This window comes from Thunnus maccoyii, chromosome 14 (genome assembly GCF_910596095.1).
Source record: "Thunnus maccoyii chromosome 14, fThuMac1.1, whole genome shotgun sequence".
NCBI classification, from domain to species: Eukaryota; Metazoa; Chordata; class Actinopteri; order Scombriformes; family Scombridae; genus Thunnus; species Thunnus maccoyii.
Genome location: NC_056546.1, coordinates 22,250,867 through 22,264,517, shown reverse-complemented (window position 1 = coordinate 22,264,517; position 13,651 = coordinate 22,250,867). Strand labels below are relative to the sequence as shown.

The following is a 13,651-nucleotide window of genomic DNA, read 5'->3' as shown; positions in this document are numbered from 1 at the left end:
TGTGAAATGTAGGAAGGAGTGGATTGGGGTGGGGCTGAGTGGAGTGTCACCTGAGATGGCCGCCAGTTTGGCTTCATGCAGCGCCAAGAGCTGAGTTTCGGTCTCGCTGACCTTCCTCCTCAGGCTGCTGCCCAGCCTCTGACTCATGACCACCTAGGGAAAAGACAGAGAAGAAGAGGTAGAGCAGAGAGCGGGGGGAGGGTGGTAACTAACAAAACCTTTGCAGACACATGGATCCCACAGGATGCATAGAATTTCCAATTCCGCTTTCATTTTCTTTTTGACACACATTCTTACAAGACCTTACAGATTCATTTCCGTCCTTCTGCGCTCCCCTTGCTTTGAATACGCAGCAGAGCATCAACACCAATGTTAGTTTGTCTATAACCTTTAGAAAGAAAGGGAATGTGTCTCTTTTCACGTGGACAGACAGGGAAATGTGAAATCTCCATAAAAGATGCCATTAGAATGTCAGAGAGGAAAAAGGCCCTGAATGTCACAGGCCTGATGGGGATGCAACACCTCAGCTCTCCAGTATTCATAGAGGAATAGATGGCTTCAGATATAGCCTGTCTGCCCCTCATCTGCCCTCCCTCTGCCCTTTAAACCTCTGTTTTTTCCATTGTATTCACTTTGAGTTACAGACAGATACAATCCCCATGGCGCGCTTTCCTCTTTTGAGGAACTATTTTCACCGCTCAAAGGGATGTGGAGCCGGATTTTCTGACATGTTATCTTCTTGAATCTGACACAGTTTTGTGCAACACTTTGAAAAGGCTGTCAAACAGGTTGGTATTTCTGAGGCAGAACACCTCTCCAGGGAGTTTTCTTCCCACAAGAAGTATAGAGTTGTTTTTTTTAGAGTTTTTTTCAAATAGGTTTGCATAATTTTATTTCACAAATTACATAAACTGGAAACTGAGTGTTTTTCAAACTGTAGAAATTCTGACATTGGTAATTTAATTTCAAAACATCAGGCTATTTCTCAATTTTGCAAAAGTCAATAGTGAAAGTGAAAGTTACTTTCATGTGTTACTCCAGGTGTGCCATTTTCCACATGGTGGATATCTCATTTAGGAACAAAACTTTCATTTGAACCTAACAATGGACAATCTTGTGATTGTGTGTCTTTTCGTGGAAAACCTATATATTTCTTTTGAGGTACTGTAGCAGCATCAACCAACCATTTGATGACAGGTTTCTAAAGGACACAGATGACAGTAAAAAGGTCTTTACAGAGCTCTCTGCCTCCCGCTGTGCCCCCCTCCCTCTATCCTTGAACCACCACTTTTTACAGATTTCTGCTGCTTCTGGCTTTTTCCAGCTGCAGAGATGTGTGTATAGAGATCAGTGAGAGGGAAAAGCAAACTCCTGAGAAGCAAGAGGGAACTCCAGAGACACAGCACATATAAAGGGAAGCATGCAAAGCCATTCACACACAAGACACATAGAGAAAACCCACTAAAGCCATGCTAGCTCAACAGACATTTCACATAGACACACAGCGCACACGCATCTGTGAAATTCACTACCCATAGCTGCTAAAATGACAACTAAAATAAAGACTACTATGATTAAACTACTAACTCAAGTTGGCAGTTCAGTACTTTGCTTATTCAGCTGCTTATTTCTCATCAGAAATGCAGAAAAAATCAGAGCTGTATTTTTTGGCAGCATTATATTGTCTCAAAGAGGATTTTTAGACAGGGTTTATTCAAAAGGACATCTCCTGCTGCTTCTGACTCTTCCCATGATGCAACGATGGAGAGTCCACTGCCTTGTCAAATAGAAATAAGCACCTGAATACAAACATTTCCATTTAGTATGCCTATTTAACACACTGAAGCTGGCACACAGCACATACTTTCTATTTTGACTTACTTATTACATATTCATACACATTCACTCATTGTTGGCATGCTGAGAAAAGTCTGAGGTGTTACGGAATAAATCGTGTCAGAGGAACACAGCGCCTTACTTTAGCAGTGGCTTCCTTGATGGACAGATTCAATGCCTGCTCCTGCTCCTGGAGTCTGAAAAGGGAAATAAAAATGGTACAATGAATAGACGCAAATGCAAGGATTAACAGTTAAAGTTTACTCTTGTGTTTGCTCATCTGGTTGTTAAACACAGAATTTTCAAGAGAGTTACTGAATATTTTAAAACTTTTATAAGAAGTTCTCTGCCAAGGTCTCGTTAGATGCGTGAAAGAATAAGAGTAGACACTAATTACTCAGTGATAAATTTACATCCTTGTATCTGCAGTGGACCCTTAAACAGCATGAACTTCAAGCAAGAAATCTGTAAATATCCACAAACGGGAGTTTTACATGCTGTCTAGTTGAATATAAATGTCTTTATATTCATACTGTGCACAAACATGAAAGCACAAAACCTGTATTTTGAGTTGCGCAGACCTTATTTCTCGTGCAGAAGTAAAAATGAGGGCTGCAACTAATGATTATTTTCATTATCATTATTTTCTTGATTAATCATTTGGGCATTTTAAAAAATGGTGAAAAACTGTTTCCCACAGTCCAAAGCGATCATCATAGTAGATGAAAAAAATTGAAAATAATCACATCTGGAACCAGTGAGTTTTGGTTTGGATGATCAATCAATCATCCAAATTGCTGACTATGAATTTTCTGTCTATCAATGAATCCATTTAGTGATTGTTTTAGCTCTAGTAAAAATAAATGTATCCTTGAAGACAAACCTCATGTTTATGTGATCAAATACCTCGTGATTCCACAATAAAACATAGTGCAGCTACAGGCAGTAGGCACCAAGAGGTCCCGCCTGTTCCTCATTCTCTATCAACTACTACTGTAAGTAGAGCTAGACCGATAAATCGGCCACGCCGATATTAGTTTATTGCAGATGTACAGCATGTCGGCAGATAAGGAACAAGAAACTATAGAACAGACATGCTAAACTGGATTTGAGGTAATTTAGAAACAGTGTCTCCATTACATAGTTTGTCCACCAGAGAGCACTGACAAATAGATTATTCAGCCGCTCAGTAGGCATCTTGGTCACAATTTGGAAAAAAAAATCTAAGGGATCCTTATGAAGATTGTTTGTTTATCTTAAGCATTTTTGTTTAAAAAATTACTATCGTCCAATATATCAATATCAGACTTTTTAAACAACCAAATATCAATCCCAGTATTGGCCTCAAAAATCCAGTATCAGTGAGACTATACTACTAAATCATCAAGATAACAACCCTACCCTTTACTTCTAATTTTTAAATGCAAATGTAATATAAGAACCTGAGAAAATGCTGTCTCCAAAACCACTTTCTAAAATTAAGTTCCTATTGTGCATAAAAATCCAAAAGGCAGCTGAGCTGAAAGCTGATGATTTGTTTCTAAGTCACATGCTTATATCTGTCATTTCAATATGACCCGTGACACGTTTAGTTGACTGAAAGCTTTATTTACTTATAATTAACAACCTGTGAAGCAGCTTTCATGATAACACGAACAGATAATATAGATTCATTTACTGTAGGTGTATTTGTTGTCTGGCCCATTAGATATAACTGTATAGATCAATATTTCAGCTATCAAGGGTAAATGTCATATAGGTATTAAAGAATGTAATTACTGTGTGTAAACATGCAAACAAGACAAACCATTAAGGTCACATTATTTGGTGACAGGGAAATAAATCAATTAGTAGATGGAAAAACGGAGCATAAAATCTATTACGCACGACACAGTCACCTTGAAATCGTCCCAGTCGTCTCATATCACAAAATCAGTTTGCCCTTTAAATGTTATTCTAGCTAATGCTCAGGGTGAGTCAGAGAAAAATGTTGTCTCTGAACATCAGTGTTACAGCGCCCTTTTTTCAAGGATGCAGCGCCTCTGGACAGTGTGGATTTCATTAATCCAACACCAATGAAAAAATACACCTTGATATGAGAGAGAAATGTCCTGTTTTATTTGGAAAAGGGAACTGCAACACAATCATCATGCTGACCCCAGGGTGCCCCACCTGGAGCTGTGCAGCTGAATATCCAATCTGAGGTCACAATTTCAATCAGTAACGAGAATAAATGCGTTCCAGTTGGGGTGAGAATATGTCAGATCCATTTATGCCAGTGATGGTGGGTCACGCCACTGAAAAGGCGATAAGTACAATTTACATGTCTTTCTAACGAGTGGCAAGACAGAGAGGCTTGCCACAGTGCTCCCTCGCAAGCTATTAACGTCAGAGGATATGATGCAAAGTAATCATTTGCATCTGAGAAAAAACCATTAAAATTCAAAGCAGGTGTGAGAGAAGAGGATTGAAAACACAGGGGATGCAAGGAATAAAGAAAAAGTAGTTGTGGCTGCTTGATACATCCTCTCTGAATCTGTAGCATGAACATTACTCATAAAGTCTTAAAAATGGTTACATTAATTTAGCTGTAGCTTTTTCCTCTTCACTTGTCAAGCTCTTCTATGCAGTTATTTGAGATGTTAACTTGGTTGAAGCAAGAGGTGAGATTTTCACTCAGATCTACTTTCTTGGCATGAAAAGACAAGACAATCATGCTGTAAGGATTTTTTTTTCAAAATGCCACAGTTTGACAGAGGATGAATGAAGCTGGGAGGCAAAGATCTGCACTGACACAACCTCTTCCAAATGAACTAATTTGATGATAAGAAAATGCGTGACATGATGTAAGGCAATATTCATGGCCTGATGACTGACGTGTCACTGCAACTCACAGCTCTTTAGCATCTCCACCTGGTGACCGACAGTACTGCAGGTACTCTGAGGACAATCTACAGCATGAAAAGAGGTCAATCTAGGGAAAATATGGGGTTTATAAACTCATTGTGTGTGTGCGTGTGTGTGTGTGTGTGTGTGTGTGTGTGTGTGTGCACGCGTGCGTGTGTGTGTGTGTGTGTATTTTCAAATAAATGTGAAACTATTCAGCTCAATCGTCTTTACTGTTCTTACTCTGCAACTCACTGGTATTTTCCAACATTGCTGCCACTACTGATGTGTAGAGTAAATTAATAATGGGATTAGATCTGCAATTTGTTGAGCAACAGAAAATTTATTTAGGAAACTATTTTGATAATCGATTAATTAATAATAATTGTATAATAATAATAATTAATTAATTATTAAGGAAAGAATGCTAAAATTTTCTGGGTCTAGCTTCTTAAGTGTGAATATTTTCTGGTGTCTTTAGTCTTCTATGATAGTAAATTGAGTATTGTTGGGTTGTGGACTGTTGGTTGGGACAAAACAAGACATTTTATGCTGCATCTCGACAGATTTTCTGACATTTAGTCACCAACTGACTAATCGATTAAATAATAAAAATAATCGACAGATAAATCGATACTGAAAACATATGGGATAGAGGACAAAAGTAACTGTACTGCTAAGTTAAAAAAAAACAACAGTTTTTATTGATCTATATAAGACATCGGATGTCATATTTCCCAGACAGATTTCTGTTTAAAAGTAAAATCCAGTGTAATGTCAGAGATTGTGTGATGTTAGTTTCTTATTTCAACCTGAAGGATATATTTTTCATATATTTTTTAAAACCTAAAAAGTCTCTTGAAAAAGGTGACCTTCTTTAAAATGCAATTTAAACAAAGCCCATACAAAAAAGCCTCTCTGTACTTGTTGAATGTTGTCTTTTGAATTGAATCTGTCCTTCAACTGACAATGAAATAAAATGATTGTTTCCTTTTCACTGCACATTTTCAGCAGCTAAATGACTGTTGCTCTCTTATTTGACTCACGGAGGATGCAGTGACTGTTTTCTGTATTAATATTAATATTTATCATTGTTGATGCTTGTTTTGTTGTTGCATATGTTGGCTGTTTGATAAATGTAATGTCAGGATTTCTAAGTTTTCTGTCTATCATTTTCAAATTGTTAGAATATTCATGACCTAGACTGTAATGTATATTTGAGGTTTATTTTATGTATCCCATCTTGTGTATTATCTTAGTACATGAATAATAATAAAATATATAATAAGGCCAACCTGCAGCCGATCAAATCACTTACAAGTAAAGACAAAGCATATGGCGGCCCAGTCAGCAAATGATTTGCACAGTGTGGGTGTGAAGGCAAATGTCAAGTGCAACCAATCGAAGTTTGAGCCCAGAGACCAACAGGGAAAACCACCACACTAAGGTGTAAAATGCACTTGTATAAGGTGTGAAAATGTTTCTTTGCAGAACACTCCAGGGTGCAATATGACATTTACATTTTCCTCATACATTTGCACATTTTCTCAACTATGTTGGACTGCATGGGTGAAAAGCATATAAGCATCCTGGACCTGTAAAAGCTTGCAATATGTCTAAAGATCTGCAGTGAATGCTTGAGTTTCTTCATCTGGATTTGACTTTTCTCATGAACTGATCAGACCGCATAATTTCCACTAAATGCAGTCTGGTGTCAGTAGAATTCTTGAGAAAAACCACAAAATGTTTGAAAGGGAAAACTAGCCAGTAGCTATATCTGTATCATATCAGCTCTTATTCAAATACTTAACCTACATATTCTTCCTGCACCTCAGAATGTAAGACAACCTTTCAACAGCCTGTCTGATTGCACAGTTTATCGTGTGTACGCAACCACATCTTGCCAGATCCCTAATGTACTTTAACATTAATCTAAACAAAAATATTCAGAGTAAGAAGTGGTTAAATATTCTTCATGCATATCAAGTGATGCTGACCTGAGCATGGAAGGTGGAGGAGAGACGGAGATCTGCGTGCGGTTTTCGGAGGTGACAAGGTCCTGCAGGGTCCGGCTCATGTCACGGAGCTGGGCCACGGTGCAACTCCTTAGCACGGAGCCCTCGAGCTCCTCAGCCTCCACCTGCTGCTCCTCCTGCTGGATCTGCTGCTCCAGGCATCGACTGCGGTCCTTCAGCTCCGCCAGCCTCTGCTGCAGCTCCTCTACCTCCACCTGCATTACAATCCATGGCTTAATTCTTCTGTGTTAACTCATCCATTTCAGATATTTTTCGGTTCTCTACTGTCTGTATGATGGACAGAGCATGATACCTCTCCCTATAGTAGGACTTTAATTATTACAACATTGAGAACTACAGTATATTTAGCAGCTATTGAAATATTTAGCAGTATATATTTCATTTGCTATGAAGTCTCTCTATAAATTAATTGCATTTTATCTGCATTTTTTGGAGTGAGTTTCATATTTGTATTATTAAGAATGATATTAGATTATCAGATTAACCTGGTCTAAATTAATTAATGAGGTTCACTCTTATGGATATTTAAATAATTTTATGATTTTTCATTTCAGGACACATCAAACAAGCCAGGGATATATAACACACACATATGTTACACAGAGAACCAGAACTGATCTGTGTGACATTAGACGAACTGAATTCACCTCAACCATCCGTTTCTCTTGGATCAGACGATGTCTTCGATGCAGTGGACCCTGAGACGAGTCAGACCGCTCCCCTGCATCAGGCTCTGCACTCTCCCTGCCAACCAGACACAAAAAAACACACACACACAGTCACTACACATGCCTCTGCAACAGTGTTTTAACATGTTTTAATTTTAACTTTGGTAGATGGAATCTTCCAGTGTTTTGGTCTCTGAGCAGGAAGTTAATACTTATTGTACCATTACCAAGTCTGCTTTTCCTAGTCATTTAGAGGTGAGCTATGACGAAGGTGAACCCTAAACCTTGCGGGCATATTCTGCCCTAGTGTTTCATACCCAGCACACATTTTTAAACTGCAACGCTGAGATAGGAAAAAAAAAAAACGTAACTATTGTTGTTGAGCTTTAGGCTACATTTTTTTTCCGGATACACGCTGCAGAGGCCCCACCTGATTTCCTTCCTGTTACAAGAGTCTATTTTTGACAGCTCTTTCTCACTAACTGCCCTGTCTGGCACCATTTTAAAGGAGGAAAGATCATGATCATGATCACAAGACATAGAGCTACATTCTTGGACAAACTGGGGTCTCTGTCAGTGTCTGAACTCCAGGACAGGACAGTTATGATGTTAAACAGACACATACTCAGTTAGCAGCAGGTAGAGTTAGCATCAGCAACTAGCAGCCCTAATGTTTCTCATGTTCTTGCATATTAACATTTTGGCTTTCATTGCCCATTTTTTAAGTAGTCAAAACATTAATTATTAACAACAGCAATACTAACTGTGTAATTAAACTTAGCAAGCTAGCTGTCTAGCATGGTAAGTTTTAACTCAGTTGGTGTTTGTATCAGTGTCATTCATAATTATTTTTATGAAATAATGGAGGTTTCGAAACTTAAGATTTCATGATCTTTTCAGCTCCTTTAACCACAGTCACAGAACAGTGAGGTCAGATGGTAAGGAGGTGGAACCTGATTGGTCCTTTTGCCTACATTTAAAACACTGATTGGTACTTTGCAGATGGAACCTTATAGCATCAAGTTTGAGATTGATTTCTGAAATAAAACCTTTTCTTTTCTCAAATTTTAGGGCCTATAATGCAGAAAACAAAAAATAAACCTACACTAAATGTTGTCAAAGAATAGTTTCATGTGAGTAACTCATTTTGTGACAAAATGTCAGATAGAAATTTATTCAAAGGCCACTAATCGTATAAATAAAATGCACAAAACAAGCACTGTCATAAACTGAAATCTGAAACAAAACAGGGAATCTTCTTTTTTTTTTTTTTAAATTGACCACAACTCATGCCACCATGCACTTCACAGTGATTAACATCTGAATATTAAACATGTGATTCTGCATGCATTATGGACAAAATTACACTTTAATATCAAAACAGTAGCTAGTGACTCTAATTATAATTCAGCCTGTAACAGACAGTCCTAAAACCCACTGACAAAGAGCGATCATAATGTTCGTTTCTGCTGGGTGTGACCAGTGTGATGCCATTGTTGGCTGACTGACCTGCGTTGACTGCAGTCTGCCCTCTGGAGGGCGCTGTGCACCACCTGTCTGAGCCGCTCAAGGAACAGAGCCACGCTGTGTTGTCTGGAGGGTAAACCCAGCTTAAGTGATCCTCGTTCCCTGCGCAGTTCCTCCAGCTTTTTCCCAAAACGCTCAGCTGAAAAGACACATACACACACACTAAATAACATGCAGCATCATGTGCTAAAACAGGCCCGTTATTAGGAGTTGTTTTCAGGTCAGAAGGTCAATCAGTTAATGACTGTACAGAAAGTAAATTACTGTGCAGGTCATAATAACTATGACATTAACTGAAATAACATGACAGCACACATGACTCCTAAATTAATTGCCAATGATGACTAGAAGGCACTTAGAGAGAGCAAACCACTGCCAATACTGAAAAATTAATGTTAAATTTAATGCTCACTGCTTCATTTCTTGATCCTGTAAACAAACCTGACCAATTTGGAATCAACCCTCTCTGTTGGGCTAGCAGTTAAAGCTAAAAACAATAACCATCCAAAGGTAAAACATGCAGATCTTCCTCAGCAAGAAAATCAAATCAACCGTGTTATTTTTGTTCACATTTCTCTAACCTTTCAGACATCCTGCTGACAGTCATACAGAAAATTAGGTTAACAGGGGTGGGAAAAAACTTTGAAATGTCAGGCAGAGGTTTGTGATGCACAATATCAAAGGGCAAACAGAAAAACCTGAAAAAGACACTGACCCAAATAATCACTGCGCCTAAATAGTTCAAGGTCTACAGGACACCAAAAGCAGATGTTGGTACTTATTTCTGTCACAAGGACCAAGAAATGGGTCAGAATACAGTCCGTTCCTCTTTACTTTCCTCTGGCAAACTTAAAAACATATTCAGGTCAAACATAAATAAATGCAGTTGTTTTTTTTTAACTTTCAAAATGCAGTCCAGATCAATAGTGTTAGGTTTGAGGACTCATTGATTCTTTCCCACACAGTCTTCAAAGTTAAAATATCAAAAGCTAGACAATACATCAATAAGTGCTCATAAAGCTCCAGGTTTTCTTGTAAATACATTTTAAATTTGATTCAGTTTTACGTAATATCTGTGCTACTTTCAGTAGTTTCGTGAGGTCTAGTTTTTAGTTTGCTCACTAATCTGATAAGGTGAGCAGGACAACTACGTAAGACCAACTGTGTTTGAAAGATACCATGTCACTGGGCAGCTTTAATAAAAACCACTGAACTCTGCAGTAAGTTCAATGTGAAATGTATGTCAGCAGAAGTGAACAAAAAAAATTTCTTCAGCTCTAATTAATATGTGGCCTTCTGTCCTCACGTGCTTTATGAGACATTTCAGTATCATCCACATCTAATTCAGTTAGCAAGAAATCCAATAAAGGCAACTGGGTAATTTCCCATATCTTCTCTCATCTTGAACACACACGTCAAACCGATAAATATCTGGATCCTGATCGAACACGTCAGCTCAATCTTGAGATCAATAATTTTATCCCACAGAGTTACTGTATGTCAAATCATTGCAGCTTTATGTCCACTCAGTCTATGGTGCTTTTTTTCTGTACACTGTCCTCCTTTCAATATCTCAAATTAAATTTTAAAAACTGTGTTAGGAATGTTCAATTTGTTTAAAATATTATGTTTCTAAAAATGTTAAAAGAAAGGCATATAAACATGTCAGTTGAAATAAAGTTCTCTTCCTCTTAACACAATCCTGCCACTAGTGTTGTGCAGTATCAACAAGAGCTGCAATGACCTACTTATCAAAGCAAAGGCTCAACTGAAAGTCTTAAGTTCACCTGCGTCATAGTCGTCATCCAAAATGGCTTTCTGCTGGAGTCTCTGCAGCTTCAACATCATGGACTCAATCTGAGAAGGAAATACAATAGAAAGAAGAAGAACAGATTACCCAACAGTCCAGAGGTCAATGCTCTTTAAACAGTTGCCACAGGCCCCAAAAAAAAAACCAAGTGTGGGTACAATGACCGTCATTTCAAAGTGATACCAGGTCAGCAAGTTGAGGACTGGAGGATGAAGTTTAAAACATTCATTACTGAGCTCAGACTGTATCTCATGAAGGAAGACTAATCGACCAAAGTAAATGTTGATAAAGTTATATTTTTACCATGTGCTAACATTCGTTTATTTCAGCCAATTAAAGAGATTTCACCTCTGTTTGGTTAGTAAACTCTTATGCATTAGGGCGTTGGTCGCCAATCTGAGGTCAGGGGCCCCAAAGGGTCATAAGATTTATATGAGGGGTCTTGAGTTTAATAAAAAGAAAAAAAATCTCAAAAAGTATTCAAATTAAACTACTTGAGAAGATAAAACTCACCCTTTGCTATGTAATCTTTGACCCAGTTTGCTTTTCATCTTAAAGGAATAGTTTAACATTTTGGGAAATACAATTTTTGGCTTTTACATCAAGAGTTAGACTGTCTGTAGAGTAAATGTGAAGCTCCAGCCAGCAGTCAGTTATCTTAGCTTAGCATAAAAACTGAAAACACAGAAAACCACAATGTTTACTTTTTACAGTTTTTGTGCAGATTAAACAAACAAGATATGACAAGTTAATTAGCTTTAGAGGTGTGGTTAGGTGGATACTGTTAGCTTTGGACAGTGCCAGGCTTCGCTGGTTCCCACTGTTTCCACATTTTAAGCTTAGTGTTTTGCAGTTTGACTGACTGTTTTAGTGTTTTGACTTCAACCCTGCATCTGATCCTCATATCTTAAGTCAATCATGCCCACCTTGGTGTGAGTTCGGTTGTTTTGGAGGCAGTCTTGCAGCACGCCCTCGTACTTCTTCACCAGATTGTCCCAGCCTTGGTCAGGGGCAGGTGTGGCGCTCTCATAGCCAGAGGTGACAGAGGAAGCGGAGGCGGTGTCTGAGTCCACTGACAGAGAGGATGTGACCTCTATGTCTAGAGATCGGGAGTCGCAGTCAGGCAGGTCAGATGTTACCTCCCTGCCACTCCATAGACATTCCCGCCAAAACCTCCCACCTAATGACAGCTCCTCTCTCTCTGCCTGGCTGCCAAGAGCAGAGGAGGGCAGTGGCTGGACAGTAGTTGACTGCTTTGAGACTGACTGCTCAAGAGACAAGGTTGCTGGTTTTGTGTGAGGCGAACTGGGTGCTTTAGTTGACTGATTAAGTGGTTCTGGTTCCTGTGATGGTGTGGCAGTGGTGGTGTCAGTCCCCTGGCTGGAGTTGAGAGACTGTTGGATGAAACTGAAGCTGGAGTTGAAAGAGTCTGCTGGGGAAGTCAGCCTGGACTGAGGTGAAGGTTGAGGTGCTGGGCTTGGGCTTAATCTGTGTTCAGTCCGTGGCAATGAGGAGAGATGGTTGAATGTACCGTTAACGGCACTGCAGTTCACAAGGGGGAGAGGAAAGTTCTTGCTCTGACAGGAGCTACATGCGAGTCTATCAGGCTGTTGCTGATTCATTACAGACATTTTAACAGCAGGTGTTAGACTCATCCTCTGAGCATTAGGTGTCTCAGTGATGTCAGTGTGACGTCCAGGTTTTCCATTCCTAATGCAAGTGGTCCTCCCCTGCTCCTTCTCTTCCTCCTCCTCCTCCTCTTCCTCCTGTCCATGAGTAGTGCTCTGTAGTCTGGACTGCTCTCCTCTCATGTAACCTGGCCTTCGGTGGAACCTCTTACGGCTGGTGCTGCCAGCTGTCCCTGATGCTCTGCCACCTGTCAATGCAGAGATTAACCATTAAGCTGGACAACACGGTCATGAGGAAGATAAACAGTGAGCTCAGAGAACTGGCAGGATTAACTATGCAGTCATGGAGTATATCAGGACAATGTGGCGCTAAATGTGGCAATTATAAGAGAATGTAAAACATCTTGTTAGTATTCAAAACCAAACTGACTTTCATTCGAGTCCACGACTCTACCCTTAAAGCCAGCATCGCTTACTGAATGAAAAACAACTTGGGCAGCTGTGTGACATTTCCCAGGGTTTTGCTCCAGCTGTTGGGAAATACCAAAGCCACATAGTCATGTTGAGTTAAGACACGCCTCTCAGTGTTATAGATGTATTAAGGAGTTTTACAGCCGCTTATTTTCCAATGATTGTGTGCAGGAAAAATGCTTTTTAGGCCAGTTTGCAGCATGTGACGGAACCAGAAGTTGTAATTTGGCCACTATGTCAAATTGGCTTCACTTTACAGCATTGTTCCTGGGGGCTTGCTCAGTTTAAGAGTAAAGTACATTAGAAATATTTTCTGAAGTGACATTTGAATTGACTTTGACAACAAACTCATAGTGCTGTAGCAGTGGTTCTCTAACTGCGGTGTCTCTCCTGGAGACCATAGAAGCTTGTGTTTTTTATCATCTTATAAAGTTGTTATGGGGGAGCAACATTAGCATTTATTTGGCGTTGTGTTTCAGGCCACTAACTCCTGAGACAATGTCTGGCTCTTTAGCTGCTAAATACATCTATGTTCAACAGCTGGTTGCTAACTTTGTCTGTCCTTTCATTTGATGCCCAGCAGGTAGTGTACAGAGGGTTATTTGCTGAAAAAGACTACTTGCTATAGCTAAAAATTATGCTGATAAGACCTGTGAGAGTGAACCAAAACAGTAAAGTTACGGTTGTAAATCCAAAACAATGGGCTGAAGGATGCTAAAACGCCCTGCAGAACTGAGTGGTAGCCTACAGCAGAGTCAGGTGATAGTTCTCTGTGCGTTTGTCACTACG

At 39.4% G+C, this 13,651-nt stretch overlaps 1 protein-coding gene across 2 annotated transcripts in view; it reads right to left on the bottom strand.

Annotated features, from left to right (window-relative positions):
- disc1 (DISC1 scaffold protein) overlaps positions 1–13,651 on the bottom strand; it is a 50,554-nt gene that overhangs the window by 32,777 nt on the left and 4,126 nt on the right. For both annotated transcript variants that reach the window (XR_006100030.1, XM_042434349.1), the window contains exons 2-8: positions 11,690–12,639; positions 10,741–10,810; positions 8,936–9,092; positions 7,406–7,502; positions 6,720–6,952; positions 1,979–2,033; positions 51–153 (exon numbers count right to left, since the gene is read on the bottom strand). Coding sequence is in view for 1 of the 2 variants with exons in the window: in XM_042434349.1 (XP_042290283.1) it covers positions 51–153; positions 1,979–2,033; positions 6,720–6,952; positions 7,406–7,502; positions 8,936–9,092; positions 10,741–10,810; positions 11,690–12,639 (1,665 nt within the window). In the remaining variant the exon portion in view is untranslated. The remainder of the gene's footprint in view (positions 1–50; positions 154–1,978; positions 2,034–6,719; positions 6,953–7,405; positions 7,503–8,935; positions 9,093–10,740; positions 10,811–11,689; positions 12,640–13,651) is intronic.